Below are 11914 nucleotides of genomic sequence, written 5' to 3'. Positions count from 1 at the left end.
TTGGTGGCTGTGGTTTTGGTCACCTGAAATATTTATTTCTTTTCATATGAGTCATTTTTATTTCTTTGATACACTTATTTTGACTTAGTCTACCATTCAATGACTAAAGACAAAAGAATACAAACATTTTCCAATAATTCTATCGCATTAAAATAAAAACAAAAAAACACCAAAACAATCAAAGTCACAGCTAAAATTCTTTACAAACACAAGCTGCAGGATGTCCGTCTGACTCCAATTACAGAGATAAAGGGAATTATTTCAGACATTTTAATATTGATAAGGAACATTCAAATACATGCTAATATCAAATGTTAGTACATAGGACATGACACCTGGCTTTCTCAATCATATACATCCATGTTCATTGAAAACGTTGAAGACAAATTGGTGGCCTTGGACTTTTCTGCTCTTTGGTCGAATTGTAGTCTCTTTGATACATTCTGCGTTTCTGTTCTCAATTCTATCATAGAACTTTGAAATCATGAACAAACTTTGTAAATGGTTTTCTGAATTAATTGGTCAAAATCATGTATGGAACACGTGTATTAAATAACAAATCAATGTGAACTCAGTCTCATTCTTAATGACATTAACCGATAACTTTGAAAGTGATACAGGAAGGAAAAGGAAAGAAACACTTAATGTACACCTATAATCTTCGGGGATGGGTAAAAAAAAGTGAAAAATAATTTCTTAATTGAAGCTGCAAAACTTCAATATTTTGTCTAACCTTCTAAGATGTTCCAAAGACTCGATTAAAGATTGTAGAGAGAGTTGATTATACAAAATTGCAACTGCCATCAAAAAGGAATTCTTGAAAAAGTGTTTCAAGCTCTGACAAAATAGGAAACAGATTCAGTAAAAGAGTCACAATTTAGGAAAAGTTGCAAGTAAAGCATGCATTTCCTATAACTGTTGAATACACATCTGTGTGGCTTAAATCCGTGTTTTAAAATGATAAACATCATAACATAGGTTTTGAAACTATAATAGAAAAGACTTTTTAATTGATGTGGTATATTTTTATTCAGTCTCATCACATTAAAATGTTCACCTATTTCATATTTTTCGTTATATAGAGATTAACCATCATATAAATTTGAAGTGGATAAAAATGAAGTAAAGCACTAAACTTTGTCCCTCATTTTTGCTAATTCTAATTATGATCTCATCTGCAGTTTAAATAAGCAGATTCCTATATAATTTTTTTAAAGGAATCATAACAAATGACGGTGGTATCCAAGTGACAACAAAGGGACAATGGACAAACGAGTTGTTAAATAGACTCTCCGGCAGACCAAAATCAATATACACTCCTCATTTCTCATTGCGTTGAATACAATTACCATGTTCTTCTAGAAAGATCTATATTTAAATCTATAATTAAAACACAACTAATAATAGTCCATACTCATTTTAACATGTTTAAGACATTTTATACAAAAGTTTTAAATTTCTCAACAAAGGGAATATTTTTGTCGATATATATCATATTTATAGATTATTTCGGATGTATTATTTTAACATGACCTCAGTCACTTCCTGGTAGGCTGACATTTTGTAAAATGAGGAAATTGATTTTTGCAATATAACAGCTGAGTTGAAACGTAAAGTAAAGAGGTAAATACATTTTTTTTATAATTTTGATTTTAAATTTTAGTTTACGTAAGTGTAGTGAATACATACCAGAGAGTCTTTTAACTGTATACTGCATATGTACTTATTTTCGTGGTGTTTTTATGTTCACGAATTTCGCGGTAGGTAGGTACATTTTTCGCGAAAATAAAGACACATGAATTCAAATGCAGATTATAACAAAATAAAAAAAAAAATATTTCTGTAACTTATAACTGTACATGCATGTTCATCTTGTTGGCCTTATATTGTCTCAACTGAACTGTTAAAACAACACCAGTTATCTCTACAGAAATCCAATCAAGAACAAAAGGACAAAAGGTGAAAAATAATAGCCCAATATAACAATAAGGAGATGTGGCATGATTGCCAATGAGACAATTATCCACTTAAGTTCAAATGAAGAGGATATAAACAATAATAGGCAACCGCATGGCATTCAACAATGAGAAAAACACATACTGTATGGTTGGCAATAAAAGGCCCCGACATGAAAAATATGAAACAATTCGATTGGGAAAACTAACGGTTTAATTCATAACAAAACAGTTTACGAAAAACAAAGACAGACATGAACCATCGACAACCACTGAACTACAGGCTACTGACTTGGGACAGGGACATGAAGAATATTAGGAATCTATATTAAGTAATTAACTACTTAGTCGGATTAATTAACATTTTGTTCTTAGTACCATTTTTTCAACAGTGAAATATTCTAAAGATCTACTGCAAAATATTCAATCACTATTTTAATTTTGGTCATGAAAATTTTACTAAGTGAAAACCAGGGCTGATTCTAAAAATAACCAACATTTCATTGAGTGCTTGCATCTCATATATACTACCAAACATAGAAGGTCTGCTTCATATCTTGATCTTCGTCTGGATATTGACACAGATAGATGACTTTACACTAGATACTATGACGCGATGATTTTTGCTATCCAGTTGTCACCTTCCCATTTTTCATCATGAACATGTCCTCTTAACTTGTCCGGAAGACATTGCTGATATAAATCTATGATATATATTTTTTAAAATCTGGCCAGAGTTATACAGACGAGAGCGCTTACAATGAAATTTTGAATATAGATAATATTTCCAAGAGATATAACTCTTTAAAACATAGTTGATCTACATTGATTTTTTAAATTTTCAGAGACATTGCTAATTAAGACATATGTTATATGTCTTGTGTACTATTATTTGTCTGTTTGTCTTTTTATTTTTTAGCCATGGCGTTGTCAGTTTATTTTCGATCTATGAGTTTGACTGTCCCTCTGGTATATTTCGCCCCTCTTTTATAAGTTATACAAAAATCTGGCAAGAATTGAACATATCAGAGCGCTCACAAAACCTGAAGGACAGTTGGCAAGGTAAAATAATGTCACACAATTCTTATTTTTTTTTTATTTTCGATTTTGCAATGCTTTTAAACACTGCAAAAGGAGCAAATATCTGAGCAGAAAATTGATGAACCTTAGGTATGTCAAAGAACGTCTCGATCGTCCTTTTTCTAAAATATTTTCATCGGAAGATACCATGACCTTGTTGATAAATATTCCGTATCAACTTCCCCAATGATACACGATTGTCTTGAAGTATAGATTATAGGTATTCACATTGATTATCATCTTAATAACTTGTTATAGTATTCTTGTTTTTGTCTTTGTTATTATTACTTTTTTAATTGTTAGGTCTATTTTTGGATATCCATTTGACTTGGCTCGATACTTATACATCCCGTCATTGTGTTATTGTTCTATGGTAAAAAAAAATGTTTTTGTTTTTGGTTTTTTGCTAATGTGCTTTGTCTCTATGCTTTTTTGTGTTTCTTTGTTGACATATTTGTCTGTTTTGATAATGATTAAGATTATAAAACAATGTTGACTGCTGTTTCTCTATTTTTGACATTTTTACCTATTATGTCTTTTTTTTTGTTCACACATCGTTGTAAATATAATGGAATTTTATGCGATTGTCATACAAGTGAGATGTATAGCTAGCTATCAAATCAGGTTTAATTCACCATTTTTTACATAAGAAAATGCCTGTACCAAGTCAGGAATATGACAGTTATTATCCATTCGTTTGATGTGTGTCAGCTTTTGATTTTGCCATTTGATTAGGGACTTTCCGTTTTGAATTTTCCTAGGAGCTCGATATTTTTGTTATTTTACGTTTTACATATATGATTGTATATTCTATCTATCCGGTATAGAATTTTAAATACTAGTGACTTTGAAGTTTTTTTAATGTATTTTTTGTACCAATATTTAAAGTATATGTGGTAAACTTATCTGGACTCTTATGTTTAACCTTTCATATCTGCTGAGGGACCAAGTAGCACTATTTTGTAAGAGGAAAAGATATTGAGCAATATGAATATGTTCTCTTCTGCTCAATAAAAGATTTACAGTTTAAAAGTTTTATCAAATGGAAGGACAGACTAACTGACTGAAATGTTGTATATGAAATATGTATCATTGTCTTACAGAAATAGTCAATTCAAATATAGCATTTCACAAAACAACATCATTTTAAAACACAAATATTACCCTCCTTTATTGATAATAAATCTAAAACTCTCTGTACAGGTACAAATCAAATCAATATATACCATATTAACCTATTATCTGGCACGGTAATAAAACTAACAAGTGTCATCTAACTTCCTATCTGTGACCATAGACGGTCATAAACATGTCCTGATTTACTTCTTGGAGCCAACATTTTGGAAAAGGGAAGTCCAATTAGTTTTACCATATTACCAGCTGAGGAAATTATGCTTATTTATCAGGTATATTTTTTTTTTCATTTACGTACTACAACTAAATTTTAATTTGACGATATGAATTTATATTTACAAAATGATTAATTCTTAGAGCGCCACAGCGGCTTTCTTTTTTCGTTTAAATACCGTTGATTTCCATGGGATATATGTCGTAGATTTTAATTTTGAAAGGAAAACGTCAAAAAAGAATCGTAACAATGCACACCGTCATGCAATTGTTTCTGTCTTGAGGCAAATTCTTTAGGTAATAGGTACGTAATTGGGCAATCTAACGAATTTTTATGAAATTGTGCAGGCAAATTGATCTATTATAACCGCTAATAGATATTCAAAAAGTATGCAAGTAAAATTTTCAAAGTCTGAGATAAAGCAATTTGAATATTCTATAAAACGAAGTAAAAATTTATATATATGGATGCACATAAATTCGCAAACACTATTAAAACTTTCTTAAAAAATCATATACCATTGGCACTAAAATTTCCGTTTTATTGATATAAAATTAACAAGGGGCTACAGTATTCATTTTTGTTTGACGAACTTTTCAAATGTATATGTTTTTAGCTTCTCATCGACTTGCAAGTTTTGGCTGTCCTTATGGTATCTTCAAATTCTTTTTCAAGGTCATAGTCGCTGAACTTCTTTTGCGATGTCTACATCTATTCTATACTTTCGTACCACAGATTTCCGGTTTTCAATTTATTATACATATCGGCAAATAAACAGCTTCATATATAAATTTTCGATATTGATTGGTGTCTGCTTGTTAAGTCTGACCATCTGCACCTTATCAACATGTTTCTTTGCTGAATACAATATTTGCAATTGTAAATATTATTTCACAAACGTGTGTACGTTGGATAGACTTTTAATGACATTCATCTCATGTTTAATTTTTTCGTTCTTTTGTCCGATTATTATTCTTATGATTCATCTATTATTTCTTCTTAAAACGCTAGACACCAAGATTGAGTTAGATTTTCCACTTCTATGTTATGATGATTTTTTACTTTAAGGTTTGAGTGAAATCCGGTTTTTTTTATTAGCCCTCAGGGTTGATACAACACTTTTTTTGTTTTGGGTTGAGTTTTTTGCAGTTAATATGCATCATCTATTAGCTTTTGCTAAATCTTTCAAATGATATTACAGTTTAACGCATGTTTGGTTTGATTTTAACAAACTATGTGATATGCATTTGTCTATTAGATCATAACTTTGTCTTCTTTTGTTTATTTTGATGTTGTCATGTATAATTATATTTTACAATTCAATTTTGTTGAAATGTCTAGCAAATTTCCTGACAAACGTTATATTTTTGTTTATATCACAAGAGGAGGAAATCGCTTCTCGTAAAAATATATAGCCAAATAAACAAATAAGCATGTGACAATTCTGTTTCTATTGTTACCAAGTTGATTAAATTCCCACCAGAGATGAGCACACAATATTTATTTTTGAAAATATGTAGTTTATTGGAAATATATGACAACAATAAATATCCATTGAATAAAACTGTAAACGTTATCGAAACATGGCATTGTAAGTAAATGCGTTTGCTTTGTTTATATAGATTTATATGCATTATGTAAAGTTGCAGTGAAAACAGAAACACCGAAGAAATTTATCGAGTTGAAGTTAAGTCATTGAAAACACATTTTCAGAAGTTTGTAGGGGTGTTTTTTGTATTTACTAATTTTTATTTGAGTATGAATTAAAAAAGAAAAAAACAATTTCTCGACATAATTCAAACTTAATTTTTTTTTATTGTCTGAAAATAAAATTTATTAAATAAACATGTGCCTAGCGATCAGGTGCTCTCGCTTGCAAGCCGATAGCGAACGTAATCATCAACGAGAAGTAATATGAGAAAAAAGTTTTTTCCTGAAGCCAAAAAGTTCGTTTGTCGGACAAATGCCTTCATTAACTGTAAAGAGAACAGTAAATAAAGATGAACTATATATACCTAACATTCTTATATTGGCCCTCTCTACTTGCTACTAAATTGTAGTCATCTTCATCTTCTAGTGGTAAATTCGAAAGCACAGTGTTGGAATAGAGTTGACGCCGGCCATTTTCCATTGTGACGTATTGTTCATTATTACTTAACGTCAAAATTCTGTTGATCTTTGGGCCTCACTCGTGCCAATCAAAGGTGTTGTTTATGAATAGGCCCAATAGACCGTATGGTAGAGAAAATGTTTAGGCATAAAATATTTATAAGTAATGCAAATGTAAGCAAGGATAATGGTGAACTTTACAGAAAAAGATTATGAAGAAATACTATCCTATCCACATTTATCATTTCTTCATGCATTAAGGACAAAATATTTGGAATGTGATAAAAATAATTTAACTTCCATTGCTATTGGAAAATAAAAGCTCTCTGTGAAAACTACTGAACCGAAATTACTATAAATCATAGCTATTCATATCTCAATCTTAATCTCTGACTCAATATTAGAAGTTTCCTGTCAAATCTTCTTTATCATAGCTACTCCATCATATATAACATTACACACGTTAATAGAGTGATTTGTACAAAGGTGGTACACCCACTATTTATCACCAGGTAGCCAAATGTTGAATTAACTCTGTTCAAAATATCAAAATGTTATCATTTTGCATCATGTTTTGTATGGACAGCACATATTGAATTGTCTTTGAAGTTGGTTAGTTTATATCCAATTTATATTGTAATTAAGCATGTTAAGGACCTACAAAGGAACATATATTTCAAGTTACATATGTATGATTTTTCTGGCGGGAGTCAAAATCTACCGATTGTCAAGCCCTCTTTACCCCATGCGTTAAAAATTCATTTGTTCTTTTTTTAGCTTTTTTGATATCGCAACTCTGAAAACTTGTCAGTGTCCATTTTTGTTATACCATCGATTTCATTCCCTGATATCGATTTTGAATTACTAATGAAGGATTTTTGTAATCCGCAAATTAAAAAAAAGGCTTTTCTTGACAGCCTTGGTCTCAAACATACTGCTTATTAATGTCAGTTACATCAGTTTGGGCTTGAGGTTATAAATTATCGATATATTTTAATCATGTTTGACAATATATATTTCGAGTTACTCACCTTGTTTTACAATGTTTTAAATTATCCCCCTTAAAATAATGTTTATTGGAAAAATAAGCAAATTAAATGCAAAGTAATACAATGTAATACTAGAATGTTAAGTAATGATTTTAACTTGAAATTTTTATAAATTTATATTTGTCATTGACAATCAATTCCACATCTCCTTATTCTTATGATACGTACTAACTTAAGTTAACCACTGATCAAGTAATGTCTTTGTTTAGACCATGGCATCAAGTAAACCAGTTTCATGTGGGCACTGTCAAAGGGAAGAAGTAAATACTGTAGCTGATATCTGGTGTACCAATTGTGATGAAGGATTATGTTCAACGTGCTCGGGTCTTCATGTTAGATTTAAACCAACTGGTGATCACAAGACCATTGATATTAAAAGGTTTAAACCTCATATTGGCTCCATTAAAACAGAATGTGACAAACATAATCAGCAGTTCAACTTTTACTGTCCCATTCATCTGATGCCTTGCTGTGATAAATGTATTTCAAATCATCATTCAGAATGCACAGGAATAAAACGTTTAGCGAGTGCAGTGCAGGAAGCCAATATAGAACAATCAAAACAATCTGTTGATAAAGAGATATCCTCTATCTTACTTTTGTTGAATAAAATGGCAAATGAAAAATTAAGAAACATAATAAATGGAGAACAACAACACAAAAACATAAAGGAATCAATCAGCAAAATACGGGAGGGAATCAATAAACATTTAGACCGTCTAGAGGCTGAGCTTTACAAAGAAGCAGCTACTGTGTGGAGTGAGGAGAAATCAAACCTAACATGTTCGATTACTGAAATTGAAGAGAAAAAGAAAAACTTAAAAGAAATACAAGATGATGTGCATACAGTCACGGAACATAATTCAAAACTTCAATCATTTCTGGGGATGCATCAGATTGAAAAAAAGATACATCAGTGTCGATATGCTGTAGATATTGAAAACGATGAGGTGGCCAGTGAAATTGACATCAAATTGAAGCAAAATGATGAGATGGAAAAGGTGCTTAGTGAATTTCAGTCATTAAAATCCTTAGGAGAAGTGAAGGTTGTTAAAAGTAAAATGACCATCAGCAGAGAAACAAGTGCGAGTAGGGAACCACAAGTAGCATTACGAGGACATTTCACCACCATACAGAATATGTTAATGAATATTGAGACACAGATTTACCTTAAAATGCAGAAGATTATTAATGATATGGTTTGCCTGATGGATGGAAGAGTTATTGTAGTAGAATGGAATGGTAAAGTTAACCTTCTTACATCTGATGGACAATTTCAGAAACAGGTACCTATATCTGGTGGAGCCTTCTGTGTCACACAGATCAATCAAGGCACAATTGCTATAACTTATCCTAAGGAGAAAACTATTAAGATCTACCATATGGAGACTGAAAATGTTACCAAAGTTATTCAATTAGACAAAGGTTGTTATGGTTTATCATCCTCTAATAATTTTCTTGTTGTTGGTTTGAGTTTAGGCGAAATCCGTATTATAAACTTGGAAGGAAATACATTGAAGTCAATACAACGCCAGAATGAATTAGTAGTTACTAACATTGTTTACTGTGACGACAGAGTAATCTATAGTGATTATGGAGGTACAGCAGTATACTGTGTCGATAGATCAGGTCAACAGATCTGGAAATTTAAAGAGGATTTATGTGGCCCAAAAGGTCTTTGTGTAGATATTTTTGGTAACATTATTTTAGCAGACTATGGCTCTAATAGTAGAATAATTGTAATATCAAAAGATGGAAAGAACAGTAAAATACTCCTCAGAGAACACAACGGATTGAAGGATATGAAATGCATTTGTAATAAAAATAATGAACATTATGGTTTAATGTGTGACAACAGAGGCATAAAGTTAGCAAAATTCAATCTATCGTATGAATAGATATAAGTACTAAACATTCAAATGATAGTAATTGTCAATAATACTACAATGTCCTCTACATTTTAAACTGTAGATAAATATATTGTATGAAGACACATGACACGTGAAGAGCTACATTTACACGAGAATATTTGCGGTAGAGATGTACATTTGTATTATCATATATGGACATTGTAGTTGTTACAATACAAATTAATTCACTGTATGTCAGAAACAAATTTTTGACTGTGTAAATACAGTTTATAAAAAATAGTTCGTACAGTACCAATTGCAAAAAAACAAATATAAACTATATACTATTTAATGTAGACACAAATATAATTTCCAATTACTAAAATATGTTTTTGTTTGAAGATTGGTGTTTTAGTTTTATTACTTAGAAAACCGTATTATGAAATGAAAACTCTGAAAATAGATGCACAAACGTCTTGCCTGCATTGCTGATTTTGATTATGCTTGAATTTAATGCTAATTTTAACAAGGGTAAGCATTATATTTGTCAACATTTACACCTCGCTAACGCTCGGTATAAAGATATTGATAAATATAATGCCTACCCATTTTAAAATGAGCATAGAGCTTTGCATGAAAGTATTTTTTCTTAAGTATTGCAAGCTCGACAAAATTATTATCAATGGAAATCATAAAATGTTTCAAGCACACATCAATATTTTAGTGGTCAAAATGTAATTAAGGATCAATACCTGGTACTGGCCATCGAAAACGCATAAGGAAGTGTTAATCTGCAGCATAAGTGTAATTCAGGTTTCATACCGGGGTATATAATGTGACCTTCCCATCTTCGGGTTAATATATTTGCATCGGCTCTGGGAATATAAACCTTAAGCCTGGAATGTATACCCCGTCTGAAAACTGAATTACATATGCATGATATAATATGCCCTCTATTTAAAGTAGGGATTATGACTGATTGAATCTTGCAAATTTTCTAGTCATAAATTGAATTTGTTATTCTTCTTAACACTCACACAAATGAACATTAGTTGTTTGGGTTGTTTTGTTTAGGCCCTCACCTGCTCCATATTTTTGGCCTTTAGAACAGCAAGTCTCAAGATGAACTAATGATGGTCATATCAGAAACATCAAATTTATATAATTATTTGTTGACATAACACCGAAAGATGATCACTGATGGAAACATAAAGAAAGAGTGCTACCTTTAATCATCTTGCATTAATATGATAAATAAATTACAGAAAAAAATATGATAATAATACAGATCCCATGTGCTATCTTCGCTTGAAAGATCTGAGATGCTCTCTCAGCAATGCAATGTGAAGTACAGATCCGGTATCTAAGATTCATATTCACGGATCTGACACGTCTATATCCTACTTTCCAATTATTAGAATTTTCCAGAACTAAGAATTTTTTTTTGTAAGATGCACATTTGAAATTTAGAGAGAACAGTCTCATTGGTTGTCGTTATAATCCAAAACACAAAACATGAAATGTACGGACGGTGTAAGGTCCTCGTAATCGAAGGGTGGTCACAGGATCCCTATTTGAAATAGATTAATATAGAATATACTAGAACACACCCGCAAAATCGCGGGTCCGTGACTGAATTAAAGTACCTACGCCTTATTTTTGGTATTCGTTTTGTCATCTGATAAATTCATGCTAATTATAAGGTGCACAGTTTTCTCTGCTTTCAAAATCTTTCTGTTAAAACCCGTCCTGGTTTTCCTACTACAATTGGAAACTACATGTGAAAACGATGGAATTTAGTAGTGCCAATCCCTGTATTATGACGACGTTCAGGTGTAATTATGACCCGTGAACATATCAAATCCCGTATACACAGTTTGGTGGTGCGCCTGTCAGAGGCGGAACGTACAGATTAAAGGTAACAGGCGACATATATTATTGGTATCGGTATCGGATTCAAACCGGGACTTATTAATTATTGGTAATATTATTTATATGGAAAACAAAAACGCCTGGAATATGGTGTAATTTTCAATCAACACCATTGTCCTATATAAGTTAATATATATAAAGTTGAATTCTTTGATTCGTCGTTTTTACGTCATGCGGCATTGCCGGCTAACAAATTGGACCTCGTTATTTTAGTATTATGGAGGCAATCAACATAATTAAGGCACAGGTAGCAACCCTGAACACAACTAAATTAGAAACAAAGATCGAGACACATTTTGAAGAATTTACAATATCGTGGTCTACATCAAAAGTTTTTATTACAATAATTCATGTGGACATCATAATCCTGCGACAGGAAATGAAAATATGATTGGAAATTAATAATATGATAATTCCTGTTATTAGTTATTTTTATTTTAAGATGTTCAATATTTGTAGGTTTCAATTGTAGATGGAGATCATTCATTTACATCAAATAATTTTTTCATGGTGCTCTAGTTTAGAATATATCATAATGATATCTCAGAAGACTTTATCATTTTATTTTTCAACACCACTGAACGAAAATGT

General features: G+C 31.2%; 1 protein-coding gene across 1 annotated transcript; it reads left to right on the top strand.

Moving 5' to 3' along the window:
- Nucleotides 1-1547: 1547 nt before the first annotated feature.
- LOC127709667 (transcription intermediary factor 1-beta-like) lies at nt 1548-9792 on the top strand. The gene is made up of 2 exons (XM_052215298.1): nt 1548-1623; nt 7751-9792. The coding sequence occupies exon 2, from the start codon at nt 7754-7756 to the stop codon at nt 9437-9439; it is 1686 nt and encodes a 561-aa protein (XP_052071258.1). The 5' UTR covers nt 1548-1623; nt 7751-7753; the 3' UTR covers nt 9440-9792.
- The last annotated feature ends 2122 nt before the right edge of the window (nt 9793-11914 follow it).

Source organism: Mytilus californianus, unplaced genomic scaffold (genome assembly GCF_021869535.1).
Source record: "Mytilus californianus isolate M0D057914Y unplaced genomic scaffold, xbMytCali1.0.p SCAF_7, whole genome shotgun sequence".
Lineage (NCBI taxonomy): Eukaryota > Metazoa > Mollusca > Bivalvia > Mytilida > Mytilidae > Mytilus > Mytilus californianus.
The sequence above is the reverse complement of the archived record's forward strand: the minus strand, read 5'-3'. Positions and strand labels throughout refer to the sequence as shown.